We start from the raw sequence: 27,912 nt of genomic DNA, 5'->3' as shown, positions 1-27,912 counted from the left end.
GCAGCTCCGCCCCTCGGCGGCCTGAGCAGCCGGAAGGCAGGATGGCGGCCGCCGCGACCTCGGCTACGGATATAGGTTCGGTGGGCTTCGGGTGGGGGCCTGCGGCTCGCGGATCTCGAGGGAGGAGTGTGGGAGTGGAGACTGTGGTGTGCGAGAGGGCCTGCGGACTAGGGGTCAGGGATCGCTTCAGACGGACCCCTGCAGATTCGGGCCCTCTGAGTACTCGCTGCCCGGTTTCCTGCGCATCGGGTGTGGGGCCGTCCCCCGAGCCGGTTCCCAGCGCCTCAGTCGGTCTCCCCCGTGCCCTCAGAGGTGGTTCGGGGCAGGCGCGCCGCCCTCTTCTGCGCTGCGGTGGCCATCGTGCTGGGGCTGCCGCTCTGGTGGAAGACCACGGAGACCTACCGGGCCCCTTTGCCTTACTCCCAGATCAGTGGGCTGGATGCCCTGCAGGTGAGACCCGGCTGGGGAGGCCCAGGGGACAGCCCACCCGTCACGCGGGGACTCAGCTAAGGGCCCTGATGCGCCTTCCCACAGCTGCGGCTCATGGTGCCCGTCACCGTCGTGTTTACCCGCGATTCGGTGCCCCTGGACGACCAGGAAAAGCTGCCTTTCACCGTTGTGCATGAGAGAGAGATCCCTCTGAAATGTGAGTTCTTTCGGGGCAGGGCTGCCTCGTGGGGCTGAGGTCGGTCCAGCGATGCGTGGAGTGCCCCCACAAAGGTGGTTAAAAAACTAGCATTAAAAGATCTCCCCGAGGATGGCCCAAGTCCTTGGGCCCTGCACCCGCATGGGAGACCAGGAGAAGCACCTGGTTCCTGGTTTCGGATCAGCGCGGTGCACCGGCCACAGGGGCCATTGGAGGGTGAACCAACGGCAAAGGAAGACCTTTCTCTCTGTCTCTCTCTCTCACTGTCCACTCTGCCTGTCAAAAAAAAAAAAAAAAAAAAAATCCGAGCAGTGTGTTTGGGTGGGTGGATCGGGGAGGAGCCTAGCTTTAAATTCAGGGTCATTGGCAAGGCAGTTAGCGTTATCTGATCAGAAACAGTGGATGCCCAGTGGAGGATGGAGGAAGTGAGATGTCCAGGAGACACAGGGAGTTTGAAGTTAAGTTGCATGTGTGTGTACAGAGCCCTATTTACAGGTTACCATTAAACACTTCACTGTGAGACACTTCACTTAGCTACCAGCAATTTGGGAATGAATAAGAAATTGAGAAACGTTTCAAAAGGTTCATAGTCAGTAGGGGAGAGAGTTGCATAGATAAAAGAATATCAGAAACAGATATTGCAGTTAAACAAACGCATTAAACTGTCTAGGGGTAAACAAAGGCAGCGAAGGTTTTGAGGAATGTAGTGTTTAAAAATGTATTTATTTGGGGCCGGTGTTGCAGCGTAGCAGGAATAGCTGGTGCCTGCAATGCGGATGCCAGTTTGTGTCCCGGCTGCCCCACTTCCAATCCAGCTCCCTGCTAATGGCCTGGGAAATCAGCAGAAGATGGCCCAAGTGTTTGGGTCCCTGCACCCATGTAGAAGACCTGGAAGAAGCTCCTGGCTTCATCCTGGCTCAGCCCTGGCCATTGTGGCCATTTGGGAAGTGAACAGTGGTTGGAAGATCTTTCTCTCTCTCTCACACACACTCTTTTTTTTTTTTTTTTTTTACAGGCAGAGTGGATAGTGAGAGAGAGAGACAGAGAGAAAGGTCTTCCTTTTTGCCGTTGGTTCACCCTCCAATGGCCGCCGCGGCCGGCTCATCACACCAGTCCGAAGCCAGGAGCCAGGTACTTCTCCTGGTCTCCCACGCCTTCCCGGGCCATAGCAGAGAGCTGGCCTGGAAGAGGGGCAACCGGGATAGAATCCGGCGCCCCAGCTGGGACTAGAACCCGGTGTGCCGGTGCCGCAAGGTGGAGGATTAGCCTGTTAAGCCACGGCACCGGTCTCTCACACACACTCTCACTCTCACTCTCTCTGTCCCTCTGCCTTTCAAATAAATTTTAAAAAATTTAATTTATTTATTTGAGCTACAGAGGGGGAGAGAGACAGACACAGGGAAGGAGCTCTTATCCAGGGGCTCACTGGGGGTGAGAGGAGGGTGAAGCCAGCCAGGAACTCCATCTTAGTCTCCCCCATGGGTGGCAGGGACCCAGTTACTTGAGCCCTTACTGCTGTCTCCCAGGATCTGCATCAGCAGGAATCTGGAGTCAGGACCTGGAGCTGGGGATTGAACCCGGGTATCCTGAAATGGACGCGTATGTCTTAGCTTGCATCTTAATGGCTATGCCAGAGTCTGCCACAGGGATGTAATTTTTAATTTGGATTTTTATTTTATTTATTTGTTTTTTAAAGATTTATTTATGGAGCCAGTGCTGTGGTATGGTGGGTAAAGCCGCCGCCTGCGGTGCCAGCATCCCATATGGGCCATGGTTCGAGTCCTGACTGCTTTACTTCTGATCCAGCCCTTTACTATGGCCTGGGAAAGCAGTACAAGATGGCCCTGCACCCATGTGGGAGACCCAGAAGAAGCTCCTGGCTTTGGATTGGCCCAGCTACAGCCGTTGTGGCCATCTGGGGAGTGATCCAGTGGATGGAAGACTTCTATGTCTGCCTCTGCCTCTCGCTGATCCGAAGCCAGGAGCCAGGTGCTGATAGAATCAGTAGGCTAATCCTCCGCCTGTGGCGCTGATACTCTGGGTTCTAGTCCCAGTCGGGGGCGCCAGATTCTGTCCCAGTTGCCCCTCTTCCAGGCCAGCTCTCTGCTTGTGGCCTGGGAGTGCAGTGGAGGATGGCCCAAGTGCTTGGGCCCTGCACCCCATGGGAGACCAGAAGAAGCACCTGGCTTCTGGCTTTGGATCAGCGTGGTGTGCTGGCCGCAGTGTGCCAGCCGCGGCAGCCATTGGAGGGTGAACCAACGGCAAAGGAAGACCTTTCTCTCTGTCTCTCTCTCTCACTATCCACTCTGCCTGTCAAAAAAAAAAAAAAAAAAAAAAAAGTTATTTACTTATTTGAAAGGCAGAGAGAGATTTTTCCATTCACTGGTTCCCTCCCCAACTGGCCACTATAGCTAGGGCTCAGCCAGTCCGAAGCCAGGAGCCAAACTCTTCATCCAGGTCTCCCATGTGGGTGTAGGGACCTAAGTACTTGGGCCACCCTCTGCTGCTTTCCCAGGAACTCTAGCAGGGAGCTGGATCAGAAGTGGAGCAGCCAGGATTTGAACTGGTGCCCATGTGGGAGGTGGTGCTGCAGGCAGCAGCTTAACCCGCTGCACCACAGCGCTGGCCCTAATGTGGATTTTTAAAGAATGTGTAGGAATTCAGGTTAATTGGAAAGGGGAAAGAGAACAATATGAGCCAGTAATGAGGGGTCATATTAGTTGTTACCCACTGTGTGCCAGAAACTAAGTAAAGCACTTTACTTGTGTTGCCCTCATTTCATCTTTTCTATTATGATTCCCACTTTATAAATGAAGAAACTGAACCTGAGTCTAACTTGTCCAATATCACATAGCTTGTCAGAAGTGGAGCTGGGAGTTAAATTCAGATTTGATAGATTCCAGTGTCCATGCTTTTAAACAGCAAACTCTACTCCTCCTCTGTATAGCCTGGAGGGGCGGCTCAGCACGCTGGCTGTCGGTGAGCAGCATCGCCTTACTGGAGTGTGAAGCGGAAGACTGGGAGTGACTGGAGATGGGGGCCAAGTCTAGAACCTGAAGTGCCTGTAGCATCTTTTTTTTTTTTTCCTAAAGATTTATTTATTTATTTGAAAGTCAGAGTTACACAAAGAGAGGAGAGACAGAGAGAGAGAGAGAGGTCTTCCATCCGCTGGTTCACTCCCCAATTGGCCACAACAGCTGGAGCTGTGCTGATTCGAAGCCAGGAGCCAGGAGCTTCTTCCGGGTCTCCCACGTGGGTGCAGGGGCCCAAGCACTTGGGCCATCTTCTACTGCTTTCCCCAGACCATCCACAGGGAGCTGGATGGGAAGTGGAGCAGTCAGGACTAGAACTGGCGCTCTTATGGAATGTCAGCATCACAGGCAGTGGCTTAACTCACTGTGCCACAATGCTGGCCCCAAGATATATATTTTTTAATCATACTGTATATGGTTCAGCCTAATGTACAGGCACATACTTTTGACTTTTCTAAACAAAAATTGCTTACACCTCACATGTGTGATTGTTTTCAGGTTATCACAACCATCTTCATTCTTGGTGATAATGTAATCAATATGTGGGTGTCCTGTGGAAGCAGTGTAGTATTTATATTTCCCAGGTATCTCAAAGGTGTACTTTTTTTTTTTTTTTTGGACAGGCAGAGTGGACAGTGAAAGAGAGACAGAGAGAAAGGTCTTCCTTTACTGTTGGTTCACCCCCCAATGGCCTCTCCGGTGGCGCGCTGTGGCTGGCACACCACGCTGATCCGAAGCCAGGAGCCAGGTGCTTCTCCTGGTCTCCCAGGGGGTGCAGGGCCCAAGCACTTGGGCCATCCTCCACTGCACTCCTGGGCCGCAGCAGAGAGCTGGCCTGGAAGAGGGGCAACTGGGACAGAATCTGGTGCCCCCGACTGGAACTAGAACCCAGTGTGCCAGCGCCACAGGCGGGGGATTAGCCTACTGAGCTGCGGCACCAGCCCTTTTTTTTTTTTAAATTTATTTATTTATTTGAAAGTCAGAGTTACACACAGAGAGAGAGAGAGAGAGAGAGAGAGAGAGAGTGGTCTTCTATCTGCTGGTTCAGAGAGAGAGGTCTTCCATCTGCTGGTTCACTCCCCAATTGGCTGCAGCGGCCGGAGCTGAACAATCCAAAGCCAGGCATCAGGAGTGTCCTCCGGGTCTCCCACATGGCAGCAGGGGCCCAAGGACTTGGGCCATCTTCCACTGCTTTCCCAGGCCATAGCAGAGAGCTGGATCAGAAGTGGAGCAGCCGGGACTAGAACCGGCGCCCATATGGGATGCTGGCACTGCAGCTGGTGGTTGAACCCGCTACGCCACAGCACCGGCCCCACAAGGGTATATTTTATAGTTGGTTTATTCCAATCAGAATCAATACATTGCATGTGGTTAAGTCTGTTTTATTATGTATGAGTCCCCTCCATAACCTCCCCTCAAATACTTCTTTTCATAGCACTGATACTTGTTGTAGAAACCAGGTCATTTTTTTAAGTGGAACATCTCATATTTGGGATTTGGCACATTACCCCTTGTAATTTCATTTAACTTATTCCTCTGGTGTCCTTGTTTCTTATAAGCCAGTAATTAGATCTTGAGGCTTGATTAAAACCAGGTTCAATTTTTTGGGAAGAACACTTTGTGGTGGTGTGGTTTACTTCCTGATGTGTTATACCACAAAGTAGGTAATGGCCATTGGTTTCCTTTGGGTGATTACTTAGTGAGTTCAGGTGTTGTCAACCTGACTGTCCCATCAGCCTTTCACTTAATGGTTTTAGCCTCTATTTAATATTGGAATTTATTTCATTAGCAGTTGCGAAATAGTGATTTTTCAGTTCTGTCGTTTTGTCTACCTATGTGACCTGGAATTCTATAACGAAATTTTTTCCCCATAGATTTTAAGTTCAGCTTGTCGAGTTTCAGGGGATAGAAAGTCCCTTTGAAATTGCCTTACATGTTTAGATTAACTTAGGCAGAATTGACACTTTACAGTATTTAGTCTTTCTATTTAGGGCCCTTGTATACTTTTTTCATTTGTTCAGATTTAAAGATTTATTTATTTATTTGAAAGGCAGAATTATGGGGAGAGAGGGAGAGATAGAGAGATCTTCCATTTGCTGGTTCACTCCCCAAATGGCTGCAACAGCCAGGACTGGACTAAGCCAAAGTCAGGAGCCTGGAACTCCATCTGTGTCTCCCACATGGGTGCAGGGGCCCAAGTATTTGGGTCATTGTCTGCTGCTTTCCCAGGTGCATTAGCAGGGGGTTGAATTGTAAGTGGAACAGCTGGGACTCAGACTGGCAGTCATACGGAATGCTGGCATCACAGGCAGTGGCTTAACTTGCTGCGCTATGATACTGGGCCCAAGAGATTTTTTATAAATGATTACTTTTCTAATTGGATGTTGCTGCTAATTCCTGTAGCTGTTGATTCTTGCATATTCTTATATCTAGTCATTTGCTGAACTGTTCTAATAGTTTTTCAGTTGATTCTCTGATTTTCTTGAAAAATAATTTACTACTTCAGAAGTGGCCATTTCATCTGTTTCTTTAAATATTTCTAAGTTTTATTTCTCTTTAGAAAGAACAATGCTGAATAGCAGTGAGAGAAGTAGAGGAGCTAGAAGACACCCTTGTCTTGCTTACTGGCTTGAATGGATGTGTTAGGTGTTTTGTCATTAAATGTGTGTTTTGTTTTTTATCAAGAGTGCTTGTTGGGTTTCTTTTTTAAGGGCAACAGTTGGGATGTCTGAATGTTTTTCTCCTTCACCTGTTCATACAATGAATGTTGAAATAGATTTCCCAGTAGGAAGATCCGTCAGGCTGAAGGAGCAGTGTGGCCCCGGCACAGGCAGGAGTGAGGGCAGTTGAGGGAAGCGCGTGTCGTCCATGCAGAAAGGGCAGCGTGGCTCTTCCTCTGCAGTTACTGTCCTGCGTCTTCAGACCCTGGACAGTGTCAGTGCTGAGGGGGCGGGCAGGGGCCTGGCGCTCGCGCTTCTCATGCTGCCTCCTTTCTCTCCCAGACAAGATGAAAATCAAATGCCGTTTCCAGAAGGCCTATCGGAGGGCTTTGGATGAAGAGGAGGAAGCCCTGTCACTGGGCAATGTGCAAGGTATGTTTCCTTTTATCTCTGTGGGTGTAGTTTCTACAGCTTGTCTGACCTCTAGACCTCTCCGGGAAGGCTGGGAATGAGGGACTTCGGGTTTTAGCCTGGGCCACTAAGGCCCAGAGAGGTTGACTGGCATATCCAAGCTTGGCCGCAGTGTCAGCCGAGTGTGAATGGAGCAGTGGCCTAGACGCTCTGGGGCCTGGAGGGGCTGGAGGTGGAGGTGGAACGGTGTTTTTGTTCTGGTTGTACCACCTGTTTTTATTCCCAGAGGCTGAAGCTATGTTGGCTGAGCCCCAGCAGCAGGTGGAGGGCTCTCTGACTGTGTACGTGATCTCTGAACATTCCTCACTTCTTCCCCAGGTAGGGTAAACAGAGCACCGAGGCCTTGCCTTGTGCCTCCAGCTCCTCCTCTCCTAGTGCCCGCCCTCTTGCAGCATTGTTTCCTGTTTCTTCCGTTTGCAGAAAACTCCATATCTTAAAAAAAAAGGGGGGAGATCTGTTCATTGACTTTGGGTCTTTCCAAGTATAAGACTTATATATGGTTAAAGTGCCAATAACTGTTTTTTTTTTTTCTTTTTTTTTTTGTTTTTTTTTTTTTTTTGTTTTGTTTTGTTTTTTGACAGGCAGAGTGGATAGTGAGAGAGAGACAGAGAGGAAGGTCTTCCTTTTTGCCGTTGGTTCACCCTCCAATGGCCGCTGCGGCCAGCGCATCTTGCTGATCCGAAGCCAGGAGCAAGGTGCTTCTCCTGGTCTCCCATGCAGGTGCAGGGCCCAAGCACTTGGGCCATCCTCCACTGCCTTCCCGGGCCATAGCAGAGAGCTGGCCTGGAAGAGGGGCAACTGGGATAGAATCCGGCGCCCCAACCGGGACTAGAACCCGGTGTGCCGGCGCCGCAAGGCGGAGGATTAGCCTGTTAAGCCACGGCGCCGGCCAAAAGTGCCAATAACTGTTTAAAGTGGAAAAAGTCAGTAGGATTTGGGGGTGGGTGTTTAGCAAAGTGGTTAAGTCACTGCTCAGGATGCCTGCCGCCCATATCTCAGGTTCCGGTTCCCCATTTTGCCAGCTGCTGAAGATGTAAATGCTGCCTCTACCAGTGTCTTCTCGGAAAGAGGAGGGAATGGAGATGAATGAGAACCCTCATAGGTGCTCGTAGCTCCGAAATGCTGAGTTAGCAACTCACCTTGATCCAGAGGGAGGCTCAAGGCTGTTGGTCAGGGGCGAAAGGCCAGATTCTCAAAGACAGGAGCCCGAGTGCTTTTCTGCTTTCTTCTCTGAGCCGTCGGCGTTCTTATCGCAGGATAAGATGAGCTACATTGGGCCAGGGCGGACAGCGGTTGTGCGGGGCATAATGCACCGGGAGGCCTTGAACATCATGGGCCGCCGCATCATCCAGGTGGCCCAGGCCATGTCCTTGACAGAGGATGTGCTTGCTGCTGCTCTGGCCGACCACCTTCCGGAGGACAAGTGGAGCTCCGATAAGAGGCGGCCTCTCAAGTCCAGCTCGGGTAGGCTGTGGGGTTTTGGTGTGGGAAGGAAGAGGAGGATGAATTGGGGGGGGGGGGGGGATCTGCATGCAGAACTCTTAGTCCTTTCCTGGTCTCAGCCTTTTCTTAAAGCACGTATTCCAGTTTGGTCCTCCCTTTGGTTCCATGGTGGCAACCAGTCAAGTTCACCTTAGGAGAAAAAGCTCGCCATAGGCAGGGGTGGACTGCCCCTCTTCCTGGATCCATAGGAGCCTCTAACTCCTGACTCCTGTTTCTGTAGGCTATGAGATCACTTTCAGTTTACTCAACCCAGACCCCAAGTCCCATGACGTCCACTGGGACATCGAGGGGGCTGTCCGGCGCCATGTACAGCCTTTCCTGAGTGCCCTCAGTGCTGCTGGCAACTTCTCTGTGGACTCTCAGGTGAGACTGGGAGCGAGTTAAGGAAGCCTTTTCAAGGTACACAGGTGCTTCGTGTTGGCAAGTACAGCCTGTTCCTCCACCTCTGAGAGCTTGTGAATTTGCTGGGAACTTCTGTGTGTGTGCATGCGTGCAGTGTCATAGGGCAGGCATGGGGCTGGGGAATGTGTGTCTGTGTGCCCCTTGACGGTAGGTTCTGGTGCTTTCCTTTCTCTCCTTGGTGTCCTGCTCAGAGCGTCTTGTCATTCCCTCTTTTCTTAAAAAAATTGATTTTATTTATTTGAAAGAGTTACAGAGAGAAGGAGAGACAGAATAGGATCTTCCATCCACTGGTTCACTCCCCAAGTGGCCTCGAAGGCCAAAGCTGTGCCAGGCCCAAGCCAGGAGCCAGGAGCCAGGAGCGTCTTCCAGGTCTTCCACATGGATGCAGGGGCCCCGGGACTTGGGCCATCTTCCACTGCTTTCCCAGGCCATAGCAGAGAGCTGGATCGGAAGTGGAGCATCTAGGACTAGAACCAGCGCCCATATGGGATGCTGGTGCTTCAGGCCAGGGCTTCAACACGCTGTGCCACAGCGCCGGCCCCTGTCATTCCCTCTTAAAAGACCAACTCAAAATGACTCCCTCTGGAGCTGCACTCAGCAGCTATGCCTAGACAGTGGTGCCATCAGCCATCCTTAAGGAGTTGTTTAGGAGGAAAAAGAGCTTCCTGAAATGTGTTAATGTAGTAACAATAAAGACAGGAAGAATGTAGCTTTCTGTATCCCACTGTGTCCTTGGAGGGAAGGCGTGTGGGAAAAAGTTTTATCAGGTCTTGGTGGTGGGAGTAAGGCCTCTGGATAACTGGCTTGACTTGGTTTGGCCGACACTGAGTCAATGCTGTTCTTTGTTTCCGCTGTTAGAAGCCTGGCAGAACTTGTGGCTTGCAAAACAGGCATTTAGTAAATGTTAACTTCGTCCTGGGCTTCTTGGGTTTTTTTCCTATAACTATTCCATTTCAGCCCCGATTGTTGTTCCTTATGCTTGGCCTTGCCCTGTTATATCTTTTAAGGCACCTCCAGTCTTTTTTGGGGGAAAGTGGCGTATGAGTAAATAACCAAAGCCTCCTCCCTCTTTGCTCCACAGATCCTTTACTATGCGATGTTGGGGGTAAACCCCAGGTTTGACCCGGCTTCCTCCAGCTACTACTTGGCCATGCACAGCCTCCCCCATGTCATCAACCCAGTGGAATCTCGTCTGGGTGAGCTTCTGAAGATGGGGTCTTTCTGCCAGGCCAGGGAGGGGCCCCGAAGGCTCAGCCTGCAGTTGGATACAGGTTGTACACAGTGATGGTCCTGGTTGGGTTAGGCTGAGAGGCCTGGGGAGATTCAGGGTCCTTTTTCTTCCTTTAAAATTTTAAAAAATGTAATCAAAGGACAGTGAGAGCTTCGATCCAGTGGTTCCCAAATGCCCACAGTTGCCAGGGCTGGGCCAGGTCAAATCCAGGAGCCAGGAATTCTACCCTAGTCTCCCATATGGCTGGCAGGGACTCAGCTACATGAGCCGTCCGCTGCTGCCTTCCAGGGTCTGCGTTAGCAGGAAGCTAGAATCAAAAGTGAAGCTGGGGCTTGAACTCAGGCACTTCAACACGGGATGTAGGTGTCCCAAGCAGCATCTTACAGCCTGCCCCAGCTTCTTCTTCTTCTTCTTCTTTTTTTTTTTTTTTTTTTTGACAGGCACAGTTAGACAGTGAGAGAGAGAGACAGAGAGAAAGGTCTTCCTTTTCTGTTGGTTCACCCCCCAAAATGGCCGCTAAGGCCAGTGTGCTGCGCCGATCCAAAGCCAGGAGCCAGGTGCTTCCCCCTGGTCTCCCATGCGGGTGCAGGGCCCAAGGACTTGGGCCATCCTCCACTGCCTTCCTGGGCTACAGCAGAGAGCTGGACAGGAAGAGGAGCAACCAGGACAGAATCCGGCGCCCTGACCGGGACTAGAACCCAGGGTGCCGGCGCTGCAGGCGGAGGATTAACCAAGTGAGCTGCGGCTCCGGCCAACCCAGCTTCTTTTTTTTTTTTTTGACAGGCAGAGTGGATAGTGAGAGAGAGAAACAGAGAGAAAGGTCTTCCTTTTTGCCGTTGGTTCACCCTCCAATGGCCGCTGCGGCCGGCTCATCGCGCTGATCCGAAGCCAGGAGCCAGGTGCTTCTCCTGGTCTCCCATGCAGGTGCAGGGCCCAAGGACTTGGGCCATCCTCCACTGCACTCCCGGGCCATAGCAGAGAGCTGGCCTGGAAGAGGGGCAACCGGGATAGAATCCGGTGCCCTAACCGGGACTAGAACCCAGTGTGCCGGCACCGCAAGGTGGAGGATTAGCCTATTAAGCCACGGCGCCGGCCAACCCAGCTTCTTTTTTATGTTGCTTTTAATGTCTCCATCTTCACACCCATTGTATCCAAATAAAGGCCTTAAGTAAACATGATCCCCAGCACGTTGTACAAATGAATTGCTAGACTGGGTCTCCCTCCTTGAAAAACTCATCTAGGAGAGATCTGGTTATACACATGGGAGACAGCAGACGTCTATGGTGGAGGAACCTTGAAGCCATGATAATAGTTTTCATGTGTGAAGTAGAGCTTAGGACGAGTGGTGTGAGCAAGAACTGTAAATCCAAGCCAACCAAAGTGAGTGTATCACCAACTGGAATTGCAGGCACCAGACGCAGGCCGGAGTAAACCTGGGGCTAAGAAGGGAATGGCACATGAGGCGTTAGGGAAATGCCTCCCCCTCGGTTCATTCATTCAGCAAACACTGGCAGTACGGAGACAGAAGGGCAGTTAGGCAAAGGGAACTATGAGCTTAGATCTGGAAGAGAAGAGAACGTAGCCATGCAGGGAGCCCGGGAAAGTTTACCCTGACTAAAATGTGAGTGAGTGTGGCTGGCAGGGCAGGTAGGTTCCAGATCATAAAGGACTGGGCTAAGAAGGAGTTTGACCTCTAACATGATATGAGCAAATAGCCACCGAAGGGTATTAAGCAGGGAACTGACATGACATCAGATAGATCCTAGTGCATAAAAGTAGCTATAGTAATATAGGTCCAGTGTGACAGTGGCCAAGAAAGCTATCTTAAGACAGTCAAAGAAGTCCCCTTAGATGGGGGGACATTCCAGGGGATGTCTTTTTTTTTTAATTTTTTTATTTCTTATTTATTTTTTTTGACAGGCAGAGTGGACAGTGAGAGAGAGAGACAGAGAGAAAGGCCTTCCTTTGCTGTTGGTTCACCCTCCAATGGCTGCCGTGGCTGGCGCGCTGCGGCTGGCGCACCGCGCTGATCCGAAGGCAGGAGCCAGGTGCTTCTCCTGGTCTCCCATGGGGTGCAGGGCCCAAGGACTTGGGCCATCCTCCACTGCACTCCCTGGCCACAGCAGAGAGCTGGACTGGAAGAGGGGCAACTGGGACAGAATCCGGCGCCCCGACCGGGACTAGAACCCGGTTTGCTGGCGCCGCTAGGCGGAGGATTAGCCTGTTGAGCCACGGCACCGGCCCCCAGGGGCTGTCTTGAGGCTAAGGACTATGCTCCACCTGTGTGGCACGTCTCAGGAGAACATTTGGAGGTCTGTGCCACAGAAACCCTGGACTGGAGGATATCCTGGTGGTCATTGGTGGAGGAAACTCGGTCCCAGAATGAGTGACCGGCAAGGTAGAGGCTGTCCTGGAGCTGAGATCTTGGGATTCTAACTCTCCTCTCTCTCTGCCACAGGATCCAGCGCTGCCTCCCTGTACCCTGTGCTCAACTTTCTCCTCTACGTGCCTGAGCTTGCCCACTCACCCCTGTACATTCAGGACAAGGATGGGGCTCCAGTGGCCACCAACGCCTTCCACAGTCCCCGCTGGGGTGGCATTATGGTAAAAGTCACACTCTGAAGACCCCAGAGCCCAGGCTTCAGGGACAGACAGACGGACATGCCCTGAAACTGTTTCTTCTGGGGTCCTCATGCCTTCGGCCTCCTCTGCCAGCCCTGCTGCTGCTTATTTCTGCCCTGTAACCATCTTGCACTTAGCAAGGCCATCCTGTGACCAGCTTAGATATTGGCTCTATCTTTGGGGGTCTTGCAAGATTGGGAACCTTGTCTCCCCTGTGAGACTGGGAGTTTCTCATGGGTGAGAACTGTAAAATGAGATTTAAAATTTTCTTTTACAGGACTTTCCTGAGGTCATTGAGATAATTTATTTTCCCTTTTATATTAGGTATTCCTCCAAAATGTCAGTTGTTTCATTGGGTTTCTGGTTTGTTTGTTTTAAAGATTTATTTATTTATTTGAAAGTCAGAGTTACACAGAGAGAGAAAGAGAGGCAGAGAGAGAGAGAGAGAGGTCTTCATTCCACTAGTTCACTCCCCAAGTGGCCACAATGGCCAGAGCTGCGCTGATCCGAAGTCAGGAGCCAGGAGCTTCCTCTGGGTCTTTCACGCAGGTGCAGGATTTGGGCCATCTTCTACTGCCTTCCCAGGCCATAGCAGAGATCTGGATCAGAAGTAGAGCAGCCAGGACTCGAACTGGCACCCATATGGGATGCTGACACTGCAGGTGGTGGCTTTATCCACTACACCACAGTGCCAGTCCTGGGTTTCTGGTTTTAATGAGCAGGGAATATGTCTTCCTTTTCCTTCATGGACTCTGAATTGCCTAGGGCAGAGCTGTGCACCTGTAGGGGTGTGGCAACCTCAGGCCCCCTCTCCTTCTGCTTTTAGGTATACAATGTTGACCCCAAAGCCTACAATGGCTCCGGGCTACCAGTGAGAGTCGAGGTGGACATGGTACGAGTGATGGAGGTGTTCCTGGCGCAGTTGCGGTGAGGTCCTGGCTATCTATTTGGGTATCCTCTGTCTCCCTGATGACCTGAAGTTTGCCAGCTACCCCCTGAGATCATCTGCTGGGTTGCCGAGAAGGGGGCTGCCGAGAGCAGAGAAATCTCACTTGGCAGGAATGTCTTGGCTGTGTCTGGAGCCTCAGGGAAACGGAGAAAGGTTTCCAAGGAGCTCTGTGTCCTTCTCTTGAGGAGGATTAGCAGGTGACAAAACCTGTTTTAAGAAAAATAAGTTCATGTACTTCAGATCCCTGAGGTGTGATTAGGGGTGCTTAAGAAGATAGCTGGCAATTCTTACGGTAACTGATCCACTGAGAGTGGCAGCCTGAAGTCCTGTGTTCTGAGGTTGTGTCTGGGCTCACCAGGAGAGTGTTCCGAGTGATTAGTAATGTCTGTCATGGGTACAGCTTACAGAAGCACAGCACACGTGCCATGTCAAAGGTGGGCTTGCATCATCTCTTAACTCCAGGTCCCACTGGCCCCATTTGTCCAAAGAGAGTAGAGTGAGGGGATTCAACGGAGTTGGTGTTATCAGAAATATTTTCATTATAGAACCTTTGTCCTTTCTTTTTCTTTCTCTCCCCCTCCCCCCAGATTTATTTTGTTTATTTGAAAGGCCACAGTGGCTAGGGCTGGGTCAGGCTGAAGCCATGAGCCCAAACTCCATCCGGGTCTCCCACATGGGTATTGGGTCCAAGTACTTGGGCCATCTTCCATTGCCTTCTTAGGGGCATTAGCAGGGAGCTGGATCAGAAATGGAGCAGCCAGGACTTGAACTGGCATCCATGTGGGATGCCAGCATCACAGGTGTTGGCATTATCCACTGCACCATGGAACTTTTTTTTTTCCCCACAAGATTTTGGAAATCTAATAAAGAAACAGTGGAAATGGCAACATTCTGGTTGAAGCAGGGATTGGAGGCTCTGGTTTGCTTGGTGTTGCTGCTCACCTTCCGAGACCCTGGGACATTTCCCACAACCCCTGTGGCTCTGGATATGACTGCAAATCATTGGCTTAGAGCAGGTACTATAGAGATCCTAGTCACAGCCTCCCACCTTCTGGTCCCAGCCACTTTGCTCTTCTTTCCCTGTTTCTCCAGGCTGCTTTTTGGGATTGCTCAGCCCCAGGTGCCTCCAAAATGCCTGCTTTCAGGGCCCAAGAGTGAAGGGCTAATGACTTGGGAGCTAGACCGGCTGCTCTGGGCTCGGTCGGTGGAGAACCTGGCCACAGCCACTACCACCCTCACCTCTCTGGCCCAGCTCCTGGGCAAGATCAGCAACATTGTCATCAAGGACGACGTGGCATCTGAGGTAAGCAGGTCTAGGATTGAAGTGGCCAGTGAGGCCCAGGGTGTGGCAAGACCAGAGAGCCAGCCGAGGTCTGGAATGAGTGTGGGCATGCCACCTGTGAGTGCCCATGGCTACCTGCAGGCGCAGCCACGCTAGCTCCCCAGCAGGAGTCAAGATCGGAGAGAGGATTCAAGCTGGACCTCAGAAAATAAGCCGCAGCCTTGTTAGCCTGACCTGCATAGATCCTTGGTGAACTCCAGGCCCCCTCCCTGGTATACAGAAGGCCCAGTAAGGCCCAGTCCCCTTCCCCGCAATGCCCCAGGCCTTACTGCTAACCATCATCCCCTCCCTTCCCTAGGTGTACAGGGCTGTAGCCGCGGTCCAGAAGGCAGCAGAAGAGTTAGCCTCTGGGCACCTGGCGTCTGCCTTCGTCGCCAGCCGGGAGGCTGTGACGTCCTCTGAGCGGGCCTTTTTTGACCCCTCGCTCCTCCACCTCCTCTATTTCCCTGATGACCAGAAGTTTGCCATCTACATCCCGCTCTTCCTCCCCATGGCCGTGCCCATCCTCCACTCCCTGGCCAAGATCTTCCTGGAGACCCGGAAAAACTGGAACAAATCTGAGAAGACAGACTGAGCAAGGCGGCATCTCAGCAGGCAGCCTCGCTTCTGGCCCAGACGGGAAGGGTTCCGTAGAGGCACGTGGATGGGGCCTGTGGGGAGGGACTGACTGCCTCTCCAGCAACCCAAGTACACCACTCCAAGATGGGCTCATCTTCCCTCCCCTCCCCAGCCCCTTGGCTCAGGTCCCTTCCCCACCTCCTTATCTGACTTGAACTTGAAGGCCTCTGCCAATCTCCCTGGAGGCGGGGGCAGCTCGCCTCTCCATAAAGCAGGGGAAAACCCTGGGTTAGATTCCAGCCTGTTCCCCTGCGTTTCTCTCTGACCGCAGCAGGGGAGAGCGGTAGCATTGCTGTCACTGACGGGGTACGGCACAGGTCACCTCCGGGAGGTTCTGCCTGATTCCTCTCCCTTCTGGCTGACTTGTTGGGTGCAGCCTGACCGGAGCCCAGGATCTGGTGCTGTGTGTAGCAGTTTCCCTTCACGCTTGCCGAGAGGCAGTGTGGTAAGTTCCAGACTCGGAATCAAACAGGCCTGGATTCATATCCTCGCTTCTGCAGTATTGTTTGGGGAGCTTTGGATAAGCCACTTAATCTCTCTGAGCCTGTTTTCCGTTTGTTCAAATGACACGATGATACCTCCCTTCCAGGGTGGCTGTGAGGATTAAATGTGATAAGCACGTGAAAGTGTCTGCGCTCTATTTGGCTCTTGGTACATAGTGAGTTTACTAGAAGTGGGAGCGTGACTGTCGCTCTTTCTTCTCCATGCCTAAAGGTTTTCTGATAAAGTACTCCCGCGCTCACAGGCGCACCTTGCCTCCACACGGCCATGGCTCTTCCTGTCTCCAGGAAGTCCTGGAACTGCTCCTGCCTTTTAGTGCGGCGACTTGGAAAGAATAGCTCGTGCCAGTGTAAGCCCTCGGATACTCACTCTTTCATCAGTTTGAAAAAAAAAAAAAAAAAAATGTTTTGAGCTGCCCAGAGCACTGTGCTAGGCGCTGGGGTATACAACAGAGCAGACGGGATCTCTGCTTTCACGGAGCAGGCCTGTTAGGGGCAAGAGTCTGAACACCTAAAAATAATTTCCTAGTGCATTAGAAAGAAAAAACACCAGACTGAGCAGATAGTGACTGGGGGAGGGAGGCCTTAGAGGCGATGGCATTTGAGCAGAGTGACACCAGAAGGCTGGGATGAGACCAGCAGTGGAAAAGGATCCCAGGCGAAGGCCCTGGGGCTGGAACTCGCCAGAAGGGCAGAAAGACTGGGACACAGCAGCTAAGAGTACTTAGGACCTCCAATACTTCTGAAAAAGTACTCAAAAATGAACGAAATCCAGGGCAGCCCCCGCCCACCCTAGGTCGGCCAGCCCTGGTGGGCGTGGCCCCACTGGGCCCGCCCTGGGGGCGGGGCGGTACCTGGGGCCCCGGCCGGGGGTGGGGCTGCGGACGCTCCCCCTTCCCCTGGCTCCAGCCAGCGCAGGCAGCGGCGGCGGCGGCAGCAGGCGAGCTGCGGCCCCGCGAGGCCATGAAGGTGAAGAAGGGCGGCGGCGGGGCCGGGACGGGGGCGGAGCCCGCTCCGGGGGCCTCGGGCCGGAGCCTGGAGCCCACGCTGGATCCGCGGGCTGAATCCGAATCCGGGTCCGAGTCGGAGCCAGAGGCAGGCCCGGGGCCCAGGCCGGGGCCGCTGCAGAGGAAGCAGCCCATCGGGCCGGAGGACGTGCTGGGGCTGCAGCGGATCACGGGCGGTGAGCGCCGGCGAGGGAGCGCCGCCCGCGGGCGGGAGGGAGAGCGAGCGGGAGGGGGCCCGCAAGGCGCGCGGAGCCCCGGCCCCCGCCCCCTTTCTCGCCTCCCCTCCCCCACCAGGCCCCTCGCCTGTGTCCCCTACTCTACTCCTCTCCCTTCTGCCTGCAAGCCTGAGATCTCTGGGTTCCCCCTTCCCTTGATCTCTCTGGAGGTTTATTTCTAACCCATTTCTTCCCCTTTGAGCGTCTGTCGCTTTTTTCGGTGGAGGTGGGGCAGCATCTGCAACAGGGAGTCTTGGGGCTGGGAGGCCCGTCCGTACCAATGAGGGGGGTCACGTGCAGAGTGTCCGCCCATGCTGGGGACCAGGGGGAGGCAAGACCCTCGGGTCTCCCTGAGCTTTAGTGCCCCCATCCCATCTTCATCCCCAGGAGGGAAGCGAGCAGGAAGCGTCAGTGCGCTGGCTGTGGGCCCTGTCATGGGAGCGGGTTAATTCCCCCAAGCCTGTCCTCTCCCCGGGACCCTCTGATCCCTTCCACCGTGGGTAAGAGTTTCTGAGTGTAATTGACTGGGTGACCTTGGACAAGTAGCTGCACTTCCCTGAGCATGTTTCTTCATCTGTAAAGTGGGGATACTGACACTGACTTCATCAGGTTGCTCTGAAAATAAAGAGCCGTCTGAATCTGAGCTGTGCTTGCACTACAAATAGGGTTCCTTTATCCATGTGTTGAGGGCCCCTCAGGGCTGCCCCTGGCTTCTGGGAGGCAGACACCTGGGCATGCAGGACAGGGGAGAGGGCCACTCTAGGCAGAGGACAAGGGCCAGGACGACTCCTGGCGGAGACCACGGCTTAGCCTTGCAGAGACGATGGCCCTCCACATGGGATCGTTCAGCAGCAGCCTGGCCTGGCCCTCTTTGTGAGCAGCTCTGGGGCCTCTGTGGGGGGGGGGGGGGGGGGAGGCAGGCGCCGGAGTGGACGTGAGCCCTGAGCTGCAGGAGCCGCAGGGCTGTGGAGGGACCCTGGTGGCAGGCCTGAGCCTGCCTCTGGCTCCCTGGGGACCCCGCTCCCTCTTTGAGCTAAGCAGTGGGCATTCTTGGCTGGGCCCCCAGCGCGTGCAGCTCTCTTGTTCCAGTGGGTATTGAAGGTGGGAGAGGGCCGGAGCAGGCTGATGCTGGCGATGATTGGGCTGCGGTTTGCAGCAATAGCATCCAGGTTCCAGCTTAGCTCTGGGGCAGACTCCCTTATAGAAAATCAGAGGTCAGGCTGACCTGAGGCCTGGGCAACTTCTGGGGTTTGTTTTGTAACCATAGGAGGCTTCCAGCACAGGTACTCCCATGTGTCTCCTAATTTGGAGGAAATGTCACAGCCCTGAGAGATGGGGCATCCGTGGGCTGTGCAGCGGGCAGGTGTTCACTGGAGCCCTCCCTGTGCTGATCAGGAGCTACGTGCCGGTCTCTCCACCCTGGCAGCCCTGGGATGGTCTCTTCTGACCCTAATCATGCAGGTCTGAGGTTTGCTGTTCCGGGATTACCAGGCCCTGAATCCAGCTTAGGAAGCTATTTGTGGCTAAGGGGAAGGGAACAGTTGTGTTCTGAGCCCTAGGCCACCGTGACCCTGGGCCCCGGGCTGCATCCTCCCCTGGCAGAGGGAGGGAGTAGCCCCTGTTCCATGCCTCCTCTGGAACAGAGGGGTTGGCAGGTTGAGTCTGCAGTAGAAGAGACTGGGACCAGGCTGCCAGAAGTTGCTCTCGAGCAAGTGGAGAGGCCTGGAGAGGTGGAAGATGAGGGAAGAGAGGGCTTCCTGGGGAGCTGGGAATTGGCTCCCAGGATCCCGCTCCCAACTCTGCCACCTCCCTCCCCTATGTCCTGCACCGTCTTTCCATGAGGGCTCCCCACGGACTTCATGGAAATAAGTATTATGGAGTAGCTGTGCATGGATGTCAAACTTCCAGTGCACCCAAATAAACATTTGATTCCATTTTCCCATGACCTTTTGAAGTACCCTTGTATACCTTGGGACTAGTGCTTACTTTCTATGAAAATCAGCATAACGTAAGAGTTACCCACTTCCATTCCCCCTCCTTTCCCCACCATGGGCTGTGCTGGGCCCCAAGGTCCCAGATGACTGCCAGGGGGCTTCCTGGAGGGGGTTACCGCAGGCAAGGAGAAGAGGCAGACCTGGGGAAGAGAGAATGACTATGTTCCCTTCCTCTTCCTGCCCTAGAGGAATAGGAGGTGACCCAGGGGCCTGGAGGGTGGTTTGCGGGCCTCTTGGGGCCACCAGGGGAGGGTGTGATGCTGTACAGGATGGCAGCACGGGAGCCCCTCTGTACCGCTCTGCTCCTTCCTGTTCATCGCCCCCTGAGCACCTGCAGTTGGTCAGCAAGAGCAGTGAGGGTTAGATCAGGCCCTGTATGTTCCTGAGCTTCCTCAAGCAAGGCCTGTCTCTGTTCCTGGTTCCCCTTGACCTCACCCACACCCTCTTCCTGGCCTAGACTCTCCTGTCCTCTGTGGGGTCTGGGGGTGCTTTCCCTGTGGCAAGGGGCTCAGATGGGTGGATGGGTGACCTCTCAGGGTCTTCCCTCTGTTTGCTAAGACTTCCTCCCGTTTAGAGAGCAACAGGGGATGGGAGCAAAGTTGGCTCCCTTTCCCCCAGTATCCTAGGCTCTGGGCTTGAGTCAGCAGAGCTTTGGCTAAGCTGCTTAAGGGAGCTGGGCTTGGATAAGCTGCTTATCGGGAGAGAAGGGGGCTGGGAGAGAGGAAGAACAGAGAAAGGGTTTTGTACCTGCCCTGGCACCCCCCATGTCAGTGAAAGTCCCCTCACGACCAGCCTTGCCTGACACATCTGGATGTGGTGCCAGAGGTGGCCATGGACAGGGCTGTGTCACCCCCTTTAGAGTGGAGTTCCCGAAGGCAGGGCTGTGTCTTCCCTCTTGGACCAGGGGCTCCCACTGGACTGGGCCCATTTGGCACAAAGGCACCCAGCCAGCCTGGCAGAGCCAAGGCTGGGATCTGGGCCCTCAACTCCAGGGTGGAGGGGAGAGTAGGGGAGGGGCCCTGACTGTCCCTGATCCACTGAGGCCAGTAGGATGGGGCCCTTCTTCCCACTTAGGTCTCCGAGGCAGAGTTCTGTCTCTTCCAGGAGAAAGGGGTAGCTAATCTAGGTGCCCACAAACTGGCAGCAGGGCTTTGGGGGCCCCTTGGTTGCTCAGCTGCCTGTCTCCCCTAGACTACCTGTGCTCCCCCGAGGAGAATATCTACAAGATCGACTTCGTCCGGTTCAAGATTCGGGACATGGACTCAGGCACCGTCCTCTTTGAAATCAAGAAACCTCCAGCCTCAGGTGAGCCGGCCGGATGGGCTGTTAACACAGGGAGGCGGGCAGGCACTGCAGAGAGCTCTGCCCAGGGACTTCTTGGGCTACAAAGGAGTCGGAGTAGAGTTGAGGCTCGGATGCCAGGATGGTCCGGGATTTGCAGGTAGCCAGGCCTGTTTTCCTTGCCATACGTTTCTGGACTTGGACGTCTTTCCCCTTCAATCCCTGCCAGCCTGCCCTCTGCAGGCCTTCCTGGGAACTGCGGGCGGCTGCACCCTGCAGTCCACAGAAACTCAATTGAAATCTGACCTAGAACCCACGAGTGGTATCATCATTTGACCAATGGTTCTAACCCTCCACATGTACCAGAATCTTCTGGGGAGTTGTCAAAAATTCAGACCAATGGAACCATGGGGAGGAACCTTGGGTGGGCAAGGGCCGCAGCCTGACGCCCACTGAGCCCCAGCTGGGGTACCTTGCAGAGCGGTTGCCCATCAACCGGCGGGATCTGGACCCCAATGCTGGGCGCTTTGTCCGCTACCAGTTCACCCCTGCCTTTCTCCGCCTGAGGCAGGTGGGAGCCACGTGAGTTGCTGGGCTGGGGTGCAGCAGGGGGTGAGGGGAAGGGTGGGAGGGAGTGTGGCCGGCCACACTGGGTCCTGCCCCTCCTCCCGCTTCAGGGTGGAGTTCACGGTGGGAGAGAAGCCCGTCAACAACTTCCGCATGATCGAGAGGCACTACTTCCGGAACCAGCTGCTCAAAAGCTTTGATTTCCACTTCGGCTTCTGCATCCCCAGCAGCAAGAACACCTGCGAACACATCTACGACTTCCCCCCACTCTCTGAGGAGCTGAGTGCGTGGGCAGGGAGTGTGGGGGGGGGGGCGGTGCGAACAGAGACCAGGCTGGGGTGCAAGGGGTACTGGTGGGTCTGACCCCTCCCTCCCTCCTCTCCAGCCCCACCCCCAAGTCACCTGTAGGGAAATAGGCAAAGTGGCTGGGAACTCAGGTCGTTCAGCTGCCCCTATCCTGCAGCCCTAAAGCACCTGCAGGGGCCCTGCTCCAGCTGCTGACCCTTGCCCTTGCCTGGCTGGGCCTCTCTTGCAGTCAGCGAGATGATCCGTCACCCATACGAAACACAGTCTGACAGCTTCTACTTCGTGGATGACCGGCTGGTGATGCACAACAAAGCAGACTATTCCTACAGCGGGAACCCCTGACCCCAACCGCAGCAGCCTCTGGACCCTGAGCTGGGACCTCCCCAACCCTCGCCTCCCTACCCCAGGTGTTCTGCCTGGGGAGTGTTCGCGGATCCCGGGCTGTGGAGTCCGAGTCGGGAGGAAGGGTACCTGCTGTCCGCCGGCCACGCCCCTCAAGCGTGTGGGGTGGGGTGGCAGGAAGGCCTCTTGGGAGAGGAGCAGCCAGGACTTCCAGGCAGTTTCAGGGTAGGTTTCCCTCCCCAGGCTGTGACTAGGTCAGGGCAGGATCCATTCCTTATTGCCTGCCCACCACCATCAGGCCATTTAGAGTGGAAAGTTCACAGATACAGATCCACAGTGGGGTCTGGCCCCATTGGCGGCTGAGACACTGCCTCAGGCGTAGGGAAGACTGGCCCCCATTGCAGCCTATGGTAGGAGCTGGACCAACTGTACATAGTTTTCAATAAACTTTCTCCTTTTCTGTTCCCTGGTTTGGGCCATCTGCGTGGGGGGTGGGGGCAAGCAGTGCTGTCCCAAAGTAGTGAAAATCTCCCACCTCCTAGTGCCCTGTGACCCCAATCCTCGTGCCCTCTGAGCCTCTTCGCCCTCACACCACCCTTAGCATCCAGAATCCATCTAGAATCAACGTTTTAAGTCTGGTGGAGCCACCAAGGGTTTCTCCTGTGATGGTGGAGACTGGCTGCGGGAGGGGAAGCACTGGCCTGGAGCCAGCCAGTCCTGGCAGCTGAGTGGAGAGCAAAGGCCCCCAGCTGCAGCATGGGAGAGAAGGTGTGGGGAGACGCCCTGCCTCCGCCTCGCCCCCCGACCTCCGTGAGTCTTCATTGGGGAAGGCTACAGGGCTTGGCTGGGCCTGCTGCCATCTCTGCCCTCCACTGCGTTGGGGAGCTCCCTAGCCTGGCCAGCCCTGCCCCTAGCACTGCTTTCTGCCTCTCCTGTCCCAAAGCCAGAGGAGAGGGCCATGAGGTAAGCAGAGAGCTCACTTCGGGGTTCAGGCCCCCTTTGGAGGCCCCTGGTGCCGCATGCCCTCTGGGGACCTCAGAAGGGCTGGAGTTCAGCTGGTTCTGGGGAGCTCTCGCTGGGGGCCGGGATCTCTACTGACCTGGGTTCTAAAATGAGTGGGACACAGGGCAAAAAGCCTGTCCCTGGAACAAGCTGGCCTGGGCATTGTGGGAGAAGGCGCTCGTAAGGCCAGGACAGGAAGAGGCAGGGAGACAGCATTTGCACACTGAGGCTTGGAGGCAAGATTTGTCAGGTGTGTTTCAGCAGGAGTGAGTGTGACAGATGGGTGGAGCCTCTGAGCCAGGTGGGGAAGCCCCAGGAGGATTAGGTAGGAACAACTTGGTCAGATGGTCTCTGGCTGCTGGAAACATTGAGACTGACTGAAATAGCTAAGAGCTGGGAATGTAGATCCAGCCGGGAGCTTTACATGTGCCTAGGTCATTTCTGAGAAAGGAAAGGTCGGCCCAGAGAGGTTAACTTGGCCAGCCGGTGTTGCTAAACAGCAGGGGCAGAGTTTGAATCCAGGCAGCCTGGCCCCACGCGCTACTACGCTAGAGACAGGGCAGTGTGTGTGTGTGTGTGTATGTGTGTGGTGGGGGCGGTGCTTGCAGGATTTGGGTGAGCATTGAAGGGAATTTGAATTGGGTCAGCATCCCAATTCTGAAACAGGGGAAGTTGAGATTTTTGTTGTTGTTCTTAATTATCTAGTCGGGTCTTTATATATTTGAAATGGACAGAGATCTTCCATCCTCTGGTTCACTCCCCAAAGGCCCACAACAGCCAGGGCTGGACCAGGCCAAAACCAGGAGCCTGGCACTCACTCGGGGTCTCCCCCTTGGGCAGAAGGGACCCAAGTACTTGAGCTGTCATTTACGGCCTCCCAGCGTGTGCATCAGCAGGAAGCTGGATTGGAAGCTGAGCTGGGACTTGATTCTAGGCTCTCTGATGCGGGATGCGGGCGTCGCATACAGAGGCTTAACCCACTGTGCCACAGCACCCACCCACTAGTTGAGATCTTCGGTGAAACCCCGGGAGTGGTGGCTGATTGCCTGTGGGGTTGCAGAAGGAAAGAGTGGGGCTTAATGCCTGGGATTCAGGATGCTTGAGGTGCAGATGCTGGGCTCGGGAATTCAGGCGGGAGCTGAGGAGCTCAGGGTGGGACCTGCTGTGGTGTGGCAGAGGTGTCCTGGAGGAAATGACCAGAAGACAAGAAGCTTGGTCCCTGAGACCCAGAGGGGAAGGAGACTGCTGGAGGCGGTGGCTGAGATGATGGGGTCTTCAACTGGCACCTCAGGCCTTCAGAGAGCAGGGGCCAGGAATGCCAAGTGGCCTGCAGTTTCTAGGACTCCCCTAAGCCCTGCAAAGAGCCCCCCCCCCCCAATGAGGGTTCTGGATGAGAGAACAGAGCAGGAGAGGAGCCAATGACGGTGACAGGGGCGCAGAAGCCTGCCTTGGAGGAGGCTGTGTGAGAAGCTACAGGAAGGAAGAATTTCACCAAGAAGCAGGGGGCCAGAAATGGTCAGTTGCCGTAAGAACGTGTGTGGGGGGCAGGGGGTGTTAGCCCACAGATGAGGCTGCAGCCGCGCTTTCGTGGTGGCTGCTGTGGTTCACGGGTTGCGACTGCAGGGGTGCTCTAGTGAGGAAGAAGACCCTCCCCCACCTTGCTGAGCTGCCCCGCCGGACCGGGCTGAGGGTCTACACTGGTCTGCACGCCTCAGGCACGGGTCTCGCTCGCTGCTCAGGGTGCCGCTTGCTGCACTGGGTTCCCGGCAGGCTCCCTGGGCAGTACTGGAGGAGAAAGATCGATGGAGGTGGGGCAAGTCCTGGCTCTGATGCTGGCGAGCTGTTGTCCTTGCTGGAGCTGTAACTCAGGTTCCCCTTAAGTGGGTCAGTTGTTCTTCTTTCTTTCTTTCTTTCTTTTTTTTTTTAAAGATTTATTTATTTATTTGAAAGGCAGAGTTACAGAGAGTGCACACGCGTGAGAAAGGTCCCCCATCTGCCAGTTCACTCCCCAGATAGCTGCAACAGCTGGAGGTGCGCCAATCCAGAGCCAGGAGCCAGGAACTTCTTCTGTGTCCTCCACATGGGAGCAGGAACCCAAGGACCCAGGCCATCCTGCACTGCCCTCCTAAGACACAGCAGAGAGCTGGTTTGGAAGTAGAGCAGCTGGGACCCGAACTGACACCTCAGGCCGTGGCTCCACCAGCTGTTTTCACTCTGACTTCTTAGAGGCTCATGAGGATCCTGGTGCACACAGGAAAACCCAAATACCACAAGGAAGCTGACAGCCCATGCCCTCCGGGGCTGCCTGCAGGGTGCACATTGGAACCGCCAAAACAGGTGTTAGCACTTAAAAAACAAAAAGTATTTACTTATTTGAAAGGCAATGACAGAGAAAGGGAGGGGAGAGCCCTTCCGTCTGCTGGTTCACTCCCCAGATGGTTGCAACAGCTGGGGCTGGGCCAGGCCAAAGCCAAGAACCAGGGACTCCATCCTGGTTTCCCATGTGGGTGGCAGGGGCCTAGCACTTGGGCTATCACCTGCTGCTTTCCCAGACTGGATGGGAGGGAGAGCAGCCAGTGCTCTGATATGGGGTCCCAGTGTCGCAGGTGGTAGGCTTAACCTGCTGTCTCATGACTCCCAGCCCAGGTGTTATAATTTTGAGGTGCTTCCCTTCCAGTTGGTAAAAGCAGCTGTCCTGAGCCCCCACAGCCTCCTCCCTACCCTTGCCTGGCCCCTCTCCTAGGCGTCACCCACCATTTCCCTACCTCTGATAACTAAAGCAAGGGTGCTTTCTTTTTTATGTACCACTGACCCTTTTGTTGTCAATCTGCTAAAACCTGTGGATAATAAATGCTTTTTAAGAGCATAAAATACATTGTCACCCTATATACTTGTTACAATTTATTTCAGAGAGAGAACTCTCATCACTGGTTCTCTCCTCAAATACCCGCAACAGCTGGGGTTGAAACCAGGAGCCTAGAGCTCAACCCAGGTGTCCTTCATGAGTGATGGGGGCCCAGGTACTTGAGCCATCGCCACTGCCTTCCAGGGTCTGCCATAGAAGGAACCTGGATCCAGGAACTCCAGCTACTCCAATGTGGGATGTGGCTAGCAACTGCCAAGCTGAATACCTGCACATGCATTCCTACGTATTTTTTGTACTAATGACTGTGTAGGCGTGTGTGTGTGTGTGTGCGTGCTCTGCAATGCCTACGGTGTGAAAATCTCTACTTCTCATGACAAGTCACAGGGACTGCTGAGACTGTTGTGTCGCTGATTTCCATGATCACAGGAGTGCCAACAAGAGGTCAGTGAAAATGGAGGTATCACTATTTCTATCCAAGTTCTTGAACCATGATTTTTTCCCCTAAGATGTATTTGTTTGAAAAGCAGAGTTACACACACACACACACACACAGAGAGAGAGAGAGAGAGAGAACCTTCCACCTGTTAGTTCGCTCCCCAAAAGGCTGCAACAGCTGGAGCTGGTTGAAGCCAGGATCCTGAACTCCATCCAGGTCTCCCAAGTGAGATCCTTGGGCCATCCAAGGACTTTCCCAGGTGTGTTAGCATGGAGCTGGATCAGAAGTGGAACAGCTGGGACTCAATCAGCACCCTTATGGGATGCTGGCCTCTCAGGTGGTGGCTTAACCCGCTGCGCCATGATGTCGGCCCCATGAGTCTGTGAAGTTGAACCAGTTTTACCCCCACGTTTAGAATCCCTGAGCATGACAATTCATTTCTCCAAATAGGGAGCTTGCAGATCCTTCTGTGGAGACAGGACAAGCTGTTGCTTGCTCTGTGGCGTGGTGAAACATCTAGGAGGCCAGCAGAGGGCAGCATTGGAACAGGAGCGGAGACTGGTGTCAGGTGGTGTAGATGCTACATTTTAAGTCTGAGAGCCAGTGGGTCATCAACAAACAAACTAGATCCAAAGTCCCATCTGTTTGCCACCCATCTTCCTTGCGCTGGGGTTCAGCTCTCACAGGGGTGCCGAGTGGGCCCACGAGACAGCCTGTGGGCTCCCTGGAGCAAGTGTCCTCTGCTGATCGCCTGGAGGTTCCCAGGTAGGCTTGTCTGAGCTCCCAGTGTCCAGGGCCAGCATAGGGGCTCCAGTAAAGTTCTCCCATGAAACACTTGCTCAGTCCTGGAGGGGGCCTGGGCTCGAGACACAGGCCAGGGTTGGGCAGAACTGGGATGCAATGCCATGTGAGATGGCGGAGAACCTCTAATCCCTTCCTTGACAGCCAGGGCCGGGCTGGGGCAGCTGGATTTTGCTCATGGTGCTAATGTGCACCAGCTGCCCACATTCCCCCTAGCCCTGCCACACCCAAGTCCTTTAGCCTTGGACCCAACCTTAGAGTCTGGGAGGGGAGGGTGCTGGTGTGGGCTGGGGTCCTAGTAGGGGGATGTTTTGCAGAGCTGCCCTCCCAGAGGTACGTGTTGATGATCCCCCCAGGTTGGGCCCCCAGAAGAACTTTCTAAGCGGAAGCCCCACCTGTGGATGCTCTGAGACCTGAGCTTCATCAGTGTGCTTTAGATACACTTGCTGGTTTTTTTTTTTTTTTTTTTAAAGACTTATATGGGAGGCAGAGTTACAGCGAGAGAGGGAGAGACAGAGAGGTCTTCCATCTGCTGGCTCACTTCTCAAATGGCTGAAATGGCCAGAGTTGGGCTGATCCGAAGCCAGGAACTTCTTCCGGGTGTCTCATATAGGTGCAGGGGCCCAAGCACTTGGGCCATCCTCTGCTGCTTTCCCAGGCACATTAGCAGGGAGCTGGATTGGAAGTGGAGCAGCTGAGCACATGGGGTGCCAGTGCGGCAGGTGGAAGCTTAGCCTACTACGCCACAGTGTTGGCCCCCCAAGAAGAACGTTCTAAGCAGAGGCCCCGCCTGGGGATGCTCTGAGACCTGAGCTTCATCAGTGTGCTTTGGACATACCTGCTGTGTGCTCCTTGAGGCAGAGGCGGGCAGGGCACTTGGGGGGAGGTGGCTCTGCAGTGGGACTGAGTGAGCCCCTGACCATCCAGAGATCCCCGTCTGGAGCCAGCCGTAGACACAACACTAGGCCATGCTCCAGTCTTGTCCCCTGTGGAACCCACAGCCCCGGACAGACTTGGCATCTCTTTCAGGCGAGGACAGAGAGGGTGCAGGAAGGGACAGCCTGGGTGGGTGGTGAGGAGACTGTGGGGTAGATCTCAGTCGGAAGGTGGGGGCAGGGT

General features: G+C 54.4%; 2 protein-coding genes across 2 annotated transcripts; both read left to right on the top strand.

The window, feature by feature from the left end:
- The first annotated feature begins 18 nt into the window (after positions 1-18).
- Positions 19-16,099, top strand: PIGS (phosphatidylinositol glycan anchor biosynthesis class S). The gene is made up of 12 exons (XM_062216531.1): positions 19-75; positions 311-450; positions 535-646; positions 6,681-6,770; positions 7,036-7,127; positions 8,066-8,273; positions 8,533-8,675; positions 9,796-9,910; positions 12,404-12,549; positions 13,394-13,494; positions 14,609-14,819; positions 15,157-16,099. The coding sequence occupies exons 1-12, from the start codon at positions 42-44 to the stop codon at positions 15,430-15,432; spliced, it is 1,668 nt and encodes a 555-aa protein (XP_062072515.1). The 5' UTR covers positions 19-41; the 3' UTR covers positions 15,433-16,099.
- A 795-nt stretch (positions 16,100-16,894) lies between these two features.
- UNC119 (unc-119 lipid binding chaperone) lies at positions 16,895-22,154 on the top strand. The gene is made up of 5 exons (XM_062174989.1): positions 16,895-17,159; positions 20,384-20,497; positions 20,953-21,055; positions 21,151-21,323; positions 21,576-22,154. The coding sequence occupies exons 1-5, from the start codon at positions 16,940-16,942 to the stop codon at positions 21,686-21,688; spliced, it is 723 nt and encodes a 240-aa protein (XP_062030973.1). The 5' UTR covers positions 16,895-16,939; the 3' UTR covers positions 21,689-22,154.
- Positions 22,155-27,912: the final 5,758 nt, after the last annotated feature.

The sequence above is a fragment of the Lepus europaeus genome, chromosome 18 (genome assembly GCF_033115175.1).
Source record: "Lepus europaeus isolate LE1 chromosome 18, mLepTim1.pri, whole genome shotgun sequence".
Classification (NCBI taxonomy): Eukaryota; Metazoa; Chordata; class Mammalia; order Lagomorpha; family Leporidae; genus Lepus; species Lepus europaeus.
This window is presented reverse-complemented; position numbering and strand designations above follow the sequence as displayed.